Source organism: Erinaceus europaeus, chromosome 3, assembly GCF_950295315.1.
Source record: "Erinaceus europaeus chromosome 3, mEriEur2.1, whole genome shotgun sequence".
NCBI lineage: Eukaryota > Metazoa > Chordata > Mammalia > Eulipotyphla > Erinaceidae > Erinaceus > Erinaceus europaeus.
Window position 1 is genome coordinate 175,689,812 of NC_080164.1, and position 13,028 is coordinate 175,702,839.

The 13,028-nt window shown below is 46.3% G+C and overlaps 1 protein-coding gene across 3 annotated transcripts; it reads right to left on the minus strand.

Moving 5' to 3' along the window:
* Window positions 1–790: 790 nt before the first annotated feature.
* On the minus strand, window positions 791–8,081 carry LOC107522254 (tripartite motif-containing protein 75-like). Of its 3 annotated transcripts, none has more exons than XM_060188636.1 (3): window positions 7,998–8,081; window positions 5,507–5,591; window positions 791–3,056 (listed from the first exon to the last, which is right to left on the minus strand). In XM_060188636.1, the coding sequence occupies exon 3, from the start codon at window positions 2,809–2,811 to the stop codon at window positions 1,378–1,380; it is 1,434 nt and encodes a 477-aa protein (XP_060044619.1). In that variant the 5' UTR covers window positions 2,812–3,056; window positions 5,507–5,591; window positions 7,998–8,081; the 3' UTR covers window positions 791–1,377. The 3 variants fall into 3 exon arrangements, with proteins under 3 accessions (XP_060044619.1, XP_060044620.1, XP_060044621.1); XM_060188637.1 differs by having other exon boundaries at window positions 791–3,052; window positions 5,503–5,591; XM_060188638.1 differs by lacking the exon at window positions 7,998–8,081 and having other exon boundaries at window positions 791–3,052; window positions 5,503–5,626.
* Window positions 8,082–13,028: the final 4,947 nt, after the last annotated feature.

The window sequence follows — 13,028 nt, forward strand, 5'->3', positions numbered from 1 at the left end:
TGTCTCAAGAGTAGGGTGCAAATATCTTTATCCATTTGAAGGATTTCCTTTTTACCAATATGGAAGTTTCTTTTAAATTTGATAATAATCCCCTTTATTCATTTTTAATTCTGTTTCCTTCCCCAGGGGGTGGATTCTCCGAAATACATCTTTAATATTAAGGTCCTGGAGCCTTTCACCAGTGTATTCTGTGTGTTTTCTAGTTTCGGGTCTAATGTCCGTATCTTTGGTCTCCTTATAAGTTACTGTAGGTGCATGGTGTTAGGTCGTGGTCTAGTTTCTTGCTCGTGGTTGTCCAAGTCCCTCAACACCATTTGTTATGGAGACTTTGTTTTCCCCATTGGGCTGTTTTGGCCCTATATCACACATAATTTGGCTCTTTTTTTCAATTTTAATAATTATAGAAGTTATGAATAATTGTGAGACTAACTATCCTTCTGTTATTTTAAAACTGTTATTTTTAAAACTGCTTCCACTACGTAAAAAATTATGAGACGATAAATGAGGAGTTGTGTGCCAGAACCCAGAGAGTGGGTGTCTTTTCTCAAATATCAAGTGTGCCAGAATTTGAAAATGAAGTCTATGAACACAAAGGGAATCAAAAAGTGTCTTTATATTTTTTTGAATTTCTTTATTGGGGAATTAGTGTTTAACATTCGAGGGTCAATACAATAGTCTGTACATGCATAACATTTCCCAGTTTTCAATATAACAATACAACCACCCCTACCTGGTCCTCTGTCATCCTTTTTGGGCCTGTGTTCCCCCCCTACCACCCCAGAGTCTATTACTTGAGTGCAATACGCCAAGTCCAGTTCAGGTTCTCCTTGTGTTTTCTCTTCTGATCTTGTTTTTCAACTTCTGCCTGAGAGTGAGACCATCCCATATTCATCCTTCTGGTTCTGCCTTATGTGATTCAACATGATTTTTTCAAGGTCCATCCAAGATCAGCTGAAAATGGTGAGATTACTATTTTTCATAGCTGAGTAGTATTCCATTGTGTATGTGTACCACAACTTGCTCAGCCACTCATCTGTTGTTGTTGGACACCTGGGCTGCTTCGAGGTTTTCTCTATTCCAGATTGTGCTGCTAAGAACACATGTGCACATAGATGTTTTTGGAAGGGTATGATGGGTTCTCTGGTGAGGAATTGCAGGATCATAGCGTGCGTAGGTCCATTTCTAGATTTCTGAGACTTGTGCAGAAGGTTCTCCACAGAGGTGGGATGAAGGTACATTCCCACCAGCAGCACAGGAGGAAAAAGTGTCTGTTTTAAGGTGTTTGGAATCACAGTGCTCTCTGCATTTGCTTGATGTCCAAGAGACTGGAGGAAGACGAGAAGGGCAGAGTCAGAGAAAGGACAGCGTCCATGGGCTTCAGGCTTTCTGGGTGATGATCTTCATGGAGAGGGTCGGGGACTCGGGCCTAGCAGAGAAGTAGGGCAGCAGGCTGTCGGAGAAGGTGTCGTGGATGGTGGCGATGAGGGCTCTGTGCTGCATGTGGTAGAGGGAGAGCTCGCCGAGCTCATAGTCCAGGAAGACCCCAATGCGCAGGCTGTCGCTATTGCTTTCCCAGTCGTGGTTAGCATGGCTGTGAGCAGAGTCTGGGCCCAAGTCAACGTGCTGCTCCAGGTGCCAGCAGCCCAGACTTGGGGACGGGGGCTGTAGGGCATGTCTGGGGAAGGAGGCCTTGCACACCCCCAAGGCCCAGGTGCCCTTGCCCGAGATTTTCACTACCCAGAAATGCCGGCCGGACTCAAAGGTCTGGGAGCCCAGGATGGCCATGTGGGAAGTAAAGCCTGTGGCCTTGGCCTCACAGCCAGTGTCCTCCGTGTCCCGTGGGAACAAGACCATCTTGCTGCAGCCACCCACTAACAGACTGCAGTGAGCCGTCTCGGGGTCCAGGCTCACGGGGGTCTGGAACCTAGTGATCATGGAGTAGGTGCCCATGTAGTGGTGGGGGAGACTAGGGCCAGCCTCCTGGGACTGGAAGGAGCTGGCTTCGGGGCCCTTGAAGTCTTCACATCTTTTCAGCAGCTGGCGAACTTCTGGGCCTCTGAGCAGGAGCTGGGTGTCTGTCTGCAGGCTGGTCCTGGCGAGCTCCCTCTGCAGAGCCTGGAGGGAGGAGCTGTGCGCCAACAGCTGGTCTCTGCTCTCCTGGGTTTGGTAAAGAGCCTCCATGGCCCTGAAGATCTGGGCGTCTGTGACCTCCAGATACCTCTGCAGGAACTGCTGACTCTCCTGCAAGTCACTGTCCAGCTCTGCCTTGAGAGCCTGCACCTGCAGGCTCAGGACCTCTGTCTCTCTGCCCTGCAGCTGTAAGCCCCGCAGAGCATCAGCAAGCTGCTTCTTGAGGGGCTGCAGGTAGGCCTTGAGCCTCTGCCTGTGCTGAGCGGCTGCCTTGGGGGCCGTGGTCAGGTCGTGGCCGCTGTGCTCACAGGACAACCCGCACTGGGCGCACACCAGCTCCAGGTCCTGCTCACAGAAGAGGCTGAGTACCTGCTGTGGGTGCTGCGGGCACCACGGGCCCTCTGCCTGCCTCTTCCTCTTCCTGGTTTCTGTGCCAGGCAGCTGCCTCAGCAGGTCCCCCAGGACCCTCAGCTGGATGTTGACCCGCTGCCCCCCAGGGGTGCAGTGGTGCTGGCAGACTGGGCAGGGGAACACGTCCAGCAGGCCCTCCCAGAGCTGCTGCAGGCAGGACTCACAGCAGTTATGCCCGCACGCCAGGGTCATAGGGTCCCTCAGGATTTCCAGGCACATGGGGCAGCTGGCCTGTGCCCGCAGCTCCTCCACGAAGCCTTCCTGGTCCATGCTGCAGGCGCTCTATCCCAGGACACTGTCTCTGCAAGGCTGCTGCCCAGGAGCAGACCTGGACCTGGGAGGCAGCAGGATTCTCTCAGCCTCTCCCTGCAGCTGAGAAGCTCAGGAGGCTCCTAGGGGAGGGAGGAGTCCCAGATGGGCTGCTGGGGGCAGGAGCTGCTCCTCTGCTGGTAGGACTTCCTCTCCAATGTGTGTCAGGAGCTGGAACTGGATCCTTCTTCTGTTGGGTCTTCTGCCTGGAAGAAAACAAGGCGGGAATAAGCTTATGCCATAGATCTCCTTGGCATGATTTTACCAGCTGTTTTAGTATGTCACAAACATTTCCTGACACAAAGTGACTTTTTTCAGTACAGATGAGGTGTCTGATGATTCCTGTAATGGCTACATACCTGACATTGTTCACGGAGATACACTTCTTCATTATGCATAGGGACAGAGAGAAGTTGAGAGCAGAGCAGGAGATAGAAAAGGAGTGAGAGAGAGAGAGAGAGACAAAGATCCTCTACTCAGGGCAGAGTGGTGGTGGAACCTGGTTGATACTGGTGTCCCTGTGTCCCTTCCTCTCTATTACTCCCTGCCCTATGATTTCTGGGTCTCCCTATGAAATAAAAAATTAAAGATAATAAAAAGTATAGAGAGATAATGACAGAGAAAGAGCCAAAGACCTCCTGTACTGCATAACTGCTTATGAAGCTTTCTCTAGCATGTGGGGATTGAGAGCTTGAACCTGGGTCCCTGTGCACTGTACAATGTGCTCTCTGTACTGAGTGTGCCACTGCCCAGCCCCCTGGTCCTGGGTCTTTGGATGAAGACGGTCTGTTTGGGTGACCCAGGATGAGAACAGTGGCTACAGGTGTTAAAACTGGGAACATGAAGCCCTGAGCTTAACTTCAGGAACCCGTCTGCCACAGTAGTGATGGGCTGTCTCATCCTCTCATCTAACAGTAAGGAAATGCACATTAAAAATGTATCACTCTGAGCTGAGAGTGGGGCATGGAATTGAGAAAAAAAGTTACAATGAACAGGGGCACTATAAGCTCCTCACCTGCAGGAGCTAAAATTTACTAAGCTGAGCAGCAGTGCTGCCAAACTCACTCTCACTCTCTCTCTATATTTCTCTCTCTCTCTGTATCTCTTTCTCTTTTCCTCCTGTTTCCCTTGATGTCTCTTTTAAAAAATATTTGTTATTTCGACTGATTTACTGAATAGAGAAGCTAGAAATCTAGAGTGAAGAAGAAGATAGGGATGAGAAAGAAAGAGAGAGAGGTTTGCAGCACTGCTTCACAGCTTAGTAAATTTCAGCCCCTTCCAGTGGGGACCAGAGCTTTGAAACAGGATTCTTGCATATTGCATACTGTGCACTCAACAAAATCCCCCAAAACCCTACCTGCTTGATGTCTGTTTCCACCCAATAAATATGTAAAGGCTTCTTGTAAATTATCCTGTAGGGGACCCACAGGCGTCAGTAAAGAATGAGAGGACACCAGAGCTAAGCAATCTAAGCCAAGCTAGGCTAAGCTGAACTAATATACCTTGGCAAGTAGGGTGTAAACAGGATGTGATGTAGAGAGGGTGGAGAGAAAAGTGACTGGTGAAAATCAGGGTGTGACAAGGAGAGGGGGCAGAGCAAAAACACATCATGAGCCAGTGGGGATTAAACCAATGCCATGCAGGCATGCTGGTGCTTAGTTATGTAAATAGAATAGTGTTAAGCAGGGGGGATCAAACCAAATGAAACAGAGGGGGGTTTTAGAAGCATACCAACAGGGGAAGACAGCATCATGGTCATGCAAAGACACTCTCATGCCTGAGGCTCCAATGTCCCAGGTTTAACTTCCCCACAACTGAGCTCACTATAAGCCAGAGCTCATCAGTGATCTGGTAAATATAAGTAGGCATGTAAGTAACTAAAATAGACAAAATAAGATACAAATGCAGGAGGCTCTGAACAAAATGGGCAAATATATAAAAGGAGAGGTCGTTTTAAAAAGTCAAGCCATATCTGTGTTCTTGGCGGACTATTGCAGTTTTCATGAAAGGATTGGACAGAGAGAACTCATGTTGGGAAAGGCAGGGAAGTTTACCCCTGTCATCTGATAACTGTGTAAGTCAGTGTTACACCACTAAGAAAAAAATCTAGTTAGCAATTAGTTAGACCCTCTGCTGTGTCTTCTACCTATCATTACAAGATAACGCCCATGTATGGAATACCTTTTGAGGTTTTCACTTTGAGGCTGGGAGGAAACTATTCCAGTGGGGAACACAAGTGAGAAAGCACAAAGTCAAGGTTCAGTCCCCAACACGCTGATAAACCAGAGTTGTGCTTTAAACATTGGTAAAATTACAATGAATGTGGTCAGTCCTGAGCTGGGACCTGGCTCCAACCTCAGTTCTGGTTTCCACTCCTGAAATGAGATGGTGCCGGCACCTCCTCAGGAGGACCAGAACAGCAGTCTCTCTCCCCATGCAGGGACTCACTCTCTTCCTGCCCATTGTCCTGTCTGAACCCACCCCTCCAGCAACACGAGGTCTGGACATCTCTTCCAAAGGCTCTAGAGAAATGCTTGTCTCTCTGAAGCCCTATGAGCCAACCCATCACTGAGAGCACAGTCCCCCCTCCCACCTCCAATGACTCCCTGGGGTCCCAGCAGCACCCCATGCTCACCCACTTGATCTCAGGACTCACCTTCTGAGAGGCTCTGCTCAGCTGGGGCTCTGTGCTGAGGACCAAGGGCTTCTTCTCTCTGCAGAGCAGCGGATTCTCCTGGATCCTGGACCAAGAAAATAGCAACCGGGGTTGTCTCCTCAGTGTTTGTCTGTTGGAGGCTCCTGCTGGCTTTATAGCCCACAGGGTGTGTCAGTCCCCTCCTCCTCCTCCTCCTGATCAGATCCCATCTCCCACCTCCCTTCAATCCCTGCAAAGATGAGTTCCTGATGTGATCAGATAGAGCCTGTTACACCCTACTCTGAGCTAGTGCCCCACCCTGTCTAATCTCTTTGTCTAAACTCCCCAGTGTCTGTGTTTAGATGACTAGATACTGTCAAAATCTTCACACTGACATTGATGTAAAATAACTGCAAAAGCCTGGTGCTTCTTTAATGTTTTATAAATACTTGTGACCTCTCTAAGCTGGTGTTGATAGAATCTATATGTTTGTATTTTAAAGTTATTTTATTTATTTATTTAAAGACTTTCATGCCTGAGGTACTGAAGATCCCAGGTTTTTAATTTTTAATTTATTTTTTATTTTTGAGATAGATGCAGACACACACACTCAGATAGAGAGAGGGAGAGAGAGGTTTCCAGCACTCCTTCACAGCTTAGTAAGTTTAAGTCCCTACCAGTGGGGACCAGGGGTTTGAACCAGGATTCTTGCTAATTGAATACTGTGCACTCAACAAAAACCCCCACAACCCTACCTGCTTGATATCTGTTTCCACCCAGTAAATATGTAAAGGGTTCTTGTAAACTATCCTATAGGGGACCCACAGGCATCAGTAAAGAATGAGAGGACACCAGAGCTTCACTGTGGCTCCTGCACAGCTTCAGGTCAACCTCAGGACCTCAGGTTTGATGGGCCAACAGTCCACCCACTGCACCACCCCCTGGATCACCAGCAGCAACCTTAAAATATCTGTGGATTTGTTCAGTAGAGGCTGCAGGGTGGTAGACTCTAGATGAAAAAATTATCCTTTATCACCAAGTGGCAGATACAACTGTCTATGTGATGGTAGTCCTTTGGCAGATGGCCTCACCGGTGAGTCCTAGAAATTCACCTCTCCAGAGCCCTCCGTAACTAAGAAAAGACAAACACAGGCAGGGGGTGTGGATCGATCTGCCAAGACCCATGTCTAGTGGAGAAGCAAATTCAGAGCCAGACCTCCACCTCCTGTACCCCATGAGAATTTTGGTCTGTACTCCCAGAGTAGTGAATGTTAGTAGATGATAACCATAGGGCTCTGAACTTCAATTCCAACACCACCCAGATGAGAGGAGGAGAAAGGTAGTTTAATTAATTAATTAGTTAATTAATTAATTAATGGTGGAGGAGTGAGAGACATCACTCCGAAGTAGAAAGTGTGACTTAGGAAGAGAAGAGGGAAAAATGGGCAAGTGGAGTGGGGGAGACAGCATCATGGTTATGCAAAGACACTCTTATGTCTGAGACTCCAATGTCCCTGGTTCTATCCAAGGAACCACCATAAACTAAAACTGAGCATTGCTTTAATAAATAAATGAATAAATAAATTGGTGAAGGTAGATGGTATAATGGTTATGCAAACAGACTCTCATGCCTGAGGCTCCAAATTCCCAGGATCAACTCCCCCACAACCGAGCACATTATAAGCCAGAGCTCATCAGTCATGTGGTAAATATAAGTAAGCATGTAAGCAACTAAAATAGGGCAAATTAAGATACAAATGGAGGAGGCTCTGAACAAAATGGGCAAATATATAAAAGGATAGATTGTTTTAAAAAATCAAGCCATATCTGTGTCCTTGGGAGACTGTTGCAGTTTTCATGAAAGGATTGGACACAGAGAACTCGTGCTGTGAAAGCCATGGAAATTTACCCCTGTCATCTGATAACTGTGTAAGTCAGTGTTACACCACTAAGAAAAAAATTCTAGTTAGCAATTAGTTAGACCCTCTGCTGTGTCTCCTACCTATCATTACTAGATAACTCCTGTGTCTGGAATAACTTTGAGGTTATCACTTTGAGGCTGGGAGGAAACTTATCCAGTGGGGAGCACAAGTGAGAAAGCACAAAGTCAGGGTTCAATCCCCAACACGCTGATAAACCAGAGTTGTGGTTTAAACATTGGTAAAATTACAATGAATGTGGTCAGTCCTGAGCCGGGACCAGGCTCCAACCTCAGTTTTGTTTTCCACACCTGTAATCAGATGTTGCCCACACCTCCTCAGGAGGACCAGAACAGCAGTCTCTCTCCCCATGCAGGACTCACCCTCTTCCTCCCTATTATCCTGTCTGATCCCATTCCTCCAACAACACGAGGTCTGGACATCTCTTCCAGAGGCTCTAGAGAAAATGCTTGTCTCTCTGAAACCCTATGAGCCAACCCATCACTGAGAGCCCAGTCTACCCTCCAAACTCCAATGGCTTGCTGGGGTCCCAGCAGCACCCCCTGCTCACCCACTTGTATCCCAGGACTCACCCTCTGAAAGGCTCTGCCCCGCTGCGGCTCTGTGCTGAGGACCAAGGGCTTCTTCTCTCTGCAGAGCAGCGGATTCTCCTGGATCCTGGACCAAGAAAATAGCAACAGGCGTTTTCTGCTCAGTGTCTGTCTGTTGGAGGCTCCTGCTGGCTTTATAGCCCACAGGGTGTGTCAGTCCCCTCCTCCTCCTGATCTGATCCATCTGCCACCTCCCCCTCCAATCCCTGCAAAGATGAGTTCCTGATGTGATCAGAAAGAGCCTGTTACACCCTACTCTGAGCTAGTGCCCCACCCTGTCTAATCTCTTTGTCTAAACTCCCCTGTGTCTGTGTTTAGTTGACTAGACGGTGTCAAAATCTTCACATTGACTTTGATGTAAAATAAGTTGAAAGGCCTGATGGTTCTTTAATGTTTTATAAATATTCGCGACCTCTCTAAGCTTGTGTAGATAGAATCTATATGTTTGTATTTTAAAGTTATTTTATTTATTTATTTAAAAACTTTCATGCCTGAGGTACTGAACATCACAGATTTGTAATATTTAATTTTTTTTTTGAGAAAGATGCAGTGACACACACACACACACACACACACACACAGAGAGAGAGAGGTTTCCAGCATTCCTTCACAGCTTCGTAAGCTTAAGCCCCTTCTTGTGGGGATCAGGGATTTGAACTAGGATTCTTGCTAATTGAATACTGTGCACTCAACAAAATCCCCCACCACCCTACTTGCTTGATATCTGTTTCCACTCAGTAAATATATAAAGGGTTCTTGTAAATTATCATGTAGGGGACTCACAGGCATCAGTAAAGAATGAGAGGACACCAGAGTTTCACTGTGGCTCCTGCACAGCTTCAGGTCAACCTCAGGACCTCAGGTTTGAGTGGCCAACAGTCCACCCACTGCACCACCCCCTGGATCACCAGCAGCAACTGTCAAATATCTGTGGTTTTTTTTAGTAGAGTCAGCAGGCTGGTTGGACTCTAGATGAAGAAATTAGCACTTATCACCAAGTGGCAGATACAACTGTCTATGTCATGGTAGACTCCTTGAGCAGATGCCCTCACAGGTGCGTCCTAGAAATTCACCTCTCCAGAGCCCTCCCTAACTAAGAAAAGACAAACACAGGCTGGGGGTGTGGATCGACCTTCCAACACCCGTGTTTATTGGAAAAGCAAATTCAAAGCCAGACTTCCATCTATTGTACCACATGAGAATTTTGGTCTTCACTCCAAGAGTGGTGACTTTTAGTGGATGATAACCTGAGGGCTCTGAACTCCAATTCCAACAAAACCCAGGAGAGAGAAGAAAGATTGATAAATAAATAAATACATAAATAAATGTATGGTGTAGGAGTGAGGAAGGACACTCAGAAGTAGAAAGTGTGACTTAGGAAGACAAGAGGGAAAAATTGGCAAATGGAGTGGGGGAGACAGCATCATGGTGATGCAAAGACACTCTTATTCCTGAGGCTCCAATGTCCCTGGTTTTATCCAAGGAACCACCATAAGCCAAAACTGAGCAGTGCTTTAATAAACAAATGAATTAATAAATTGGTGAAGGTAGATGGTGTAATGGTTATGCAAATAGACTCTCATGCCAGAGGCTCCAAATTCCCAGGATCAACTCCCCCACAAACGAGCACACTATAAGCCAGAGCTGATCACTGATCTGGTAAATATAAGTAAGCATGTAAGTAACTAAAATAGGGAAAAATAAGATACAAAAGCAGGAGGCTCTGAACTAAATGGGCAAATATACAAAAGGAGAGATCGTTTTGAAAAGTCAAGCCATATCTGTGTCCTTGGGAGACTGTTGCAGTTTTCATGAAAGGAATGGACACAGAGAACTCGTGTTGGGAAAGCCAGGGAAATTTACCCCTGTCATCTGATAACTGTGTAAGTCAGTGTCACACCACTAAGAAAAAAATCTAGTTAGCAATTAGTTAGACCCTCTGCTGTGTCTTCTACCTATCATTACTAGATAACGCCTATGTATGGAATACCTTTTGAGGTTATCACTTTGAGGCTGGGAGGAGAATTATCCAGTGGGGAGCAAAAGTGAGGAAGCACAAAGTCGTGGTTCAGTCCCCAACACTCTGATAAACCAGAGTTGTGGTTTAAAAATTGGTAAAATTACAATGAATGTGGTCAGTCTTGAGCTGGGACCTGGCTCCAACCTCAGTTCCAGATTCCACACCTGTAATGAGATGTTGCCCGCACCTCCTCAGGAGGACCATGTCAGCAGTCTCTCTCCCCATGCAGGGACTCACCCTCTTCCTCCTCCCTATTGTCCTGTCTGATCCCATTCCTCCAACAACACGAGGTCTGGACATCTCTTCCAAAGGCTCTAGAGAAAATGCTTGTCTCTCTGAAGCCCTATGAGCCAACCCATCACTGAGATCCCAGTCCCCCGTCCAACATCCAGTGGCTCCCTGGGGTCCCAGCAGCACCCATGCTCACCCACCTGTGTCTTAAGACTCAGCTTATGAGAGGCTTTGCTCAGCTGGGGCTCCGTGCTGAAGACCAAGGGCTTCTTCTCTCTGCAGAGCAGCTGATTCTCCTGGATCCTGGACCAATAAACAGCAACTGAGATTGTCTGCTCAGTGTCTGTCTGTTGGAGGCTCCTGCTGGCTTTATAGCCCACAGGGTGTGTCAGTCCCCTCCTCCTCCTCCTGATCTGATCCCATCTCCCACCTCCCCCTCCAATCCCTGCAAAGATGAGTTCCTGATGTGATCAGATAGAGCCTGTTACACCCTACTCTAAACTAGTGCCCCACCCTGTCTAATCTCTTTGTCTAAACTCCCCTGTGTCTGTGTTTAGTTGACTAGATAGTGTCAAAATCTTCACATTGACTTTGATGTAAAATAACTACAAAGGCCTGGTGCTTCTTTAATGTTTTATAAATACTCGTGACCTCTCTAAGCTGGTGTAGATAGAATCTATATTTTTTGTATTTCGAAGTTATTTTATTTATTTATTTAAAGACTTTCATGTCTGAGGCAATGAAGACCCCAGGTTTTTAATTTGTAATTTATTTTTTATTTTTGAGAAAGATGCAGAGAGACACATGGACAGAGAGAGAGAGAGAGAGAGAAACACCAGAGCACTGCTTAGCTATGGCTTATGGTGGTTTGACGGATTGTACCTGTGACTTAGGAGCCTCAGGCATGAGACATTTTATTTTATAAAAATATATATACGGGGACTTTCAAAGTTTAGGCTTTGGAGTAGCAGCTACCGAGGTTTTGCTTTCCTTGATCAACTAGAAAAGCAATGAATATCACCTGGAACCTCAAGAAAAGACGACCAGGATCTTTCCAAACTCACCAAGCAACAGATGAGTACAGACAGAAGGGTGGTGAAGGAGAGACTCCCAAGTCAAGGGCATAATCAGGGATTCATGGTGACAGACCAGCAGCTGAGACCCACCCCTCTGGATCCAAGTTAAAAAGATGACAGTTGGGGTTTGGGCAGGAGTGCAGCAGGTTAAGCGCCCATGGCACGAAGCACAAGGACTGGTATAAGGATCCTGGTTAGAGACCTTGGCTACCCACCTATAGGAGGGTCTCTTCACAGACAGTGAAGTAGCTCTGCAGGTGACTATCTTTCTCTCAGCTCTGTATTTCCCTCCTCTATCCATGTCTTTCTATACTATCCAACAATGACATCATTACAACAATAATAACTACAACAACAATAAAGCAACAAGGACAACACAAGGGAAAATAAATAAAATAGTTTATTATTATTATTTTTTTATTTAAGAAAGGAGACATTAACAGAACCGTAGGATAGAAGGGACACAACTCCACACAATTCCTGCCTCCAGATCTCCATATCCCATCCCCTCCCCTGATAGCTTTCCCATTCTCTATCCCTCTGGGAGCATGGACCCAGGGTCTTTGTGGGTTACAGAAGGTGGAAGGTCTGGCTTCTGTAATTGCTTCCACGCTGGTCAATCCATACTCCCAGTCTGCCTCTCTCTTTTCCTAATAGGGTGGGTCTCTGGGGAAGTGCAGCTCCCAGACACATTGGTGGGGTCTTCAGTCCAGGGAAGCCTGGGTAGCCTCATGATGGTATCTGGGACCTGGTGGCTGAAAAGAAAAGAAAGTTAACATACAAAGCCAAACAGATTGTTGAACAATTAATTATGGACCCAAAGGTTGGAATAATGCAGAGGAAGTATTGGTGGATACTCACTGTAAACTCTAGAGTACTTGTGCTTTCAGGTATATATTTTGCCCTAGTTTATGGATACATGTGAACATATGGTCTATCTCAGGGGACCTGGTCTATATCTAGGTTTTAGGTTTTTGTTAGTAAGTGAACCACCTGGGATGCAATTAGAGAATACTATGAAAGGGAAGTTCTCACCTGAGTTATGAAGTTGAAGGGTTGTTATTCTATACCTGAAGTCTCTGGACACAGTTAGAAGTGAAGCATGCTGAGGTGGTACTCATTGTGTTGATTAGGTTGCGATCAGCGGATACAATATTATTTGATATGAATTTGGAGTAGCATGTGGGAAAGTGGGCCCTACCCTAACATTCCAGGACAGGGAGACATATAGGCTCTCTAGTGGAAATGTGAGGTTCCTGCTGTCTTAGTGTTCAAGAAAATAATGGATAGTTATTGTTATCAACACATTATTTGGTAATTGGGTTAACTTTGAAAAGTCCCTTTGTTAGGGTTTGCTGAATAATACCCAGTATCTTGTATATAGCTGTGCCACCGGTTGCTTCTGTCCTCCCTGGTCTAGGCTTTTGAGAGAGTCCACATATCAAAGACTCAGCCTATATGTTAAAAAGACTCAGTTTGTGTTTTAAAAAGTTTGAGACATATGATCAATTTTCCCCCGCTCATATTAATTAAATAGTGATTTATATGACTACACTTTAATAGAAATGTACATAAACACCATTCCCACCACCAAAAGACTGTGTCCCATTCCACCCACCCACCCATGCTCCCCTCCCGCCACCCCGGGAAGCTGAATGTCCATCCTCCCCCTCACCACACGGTTTT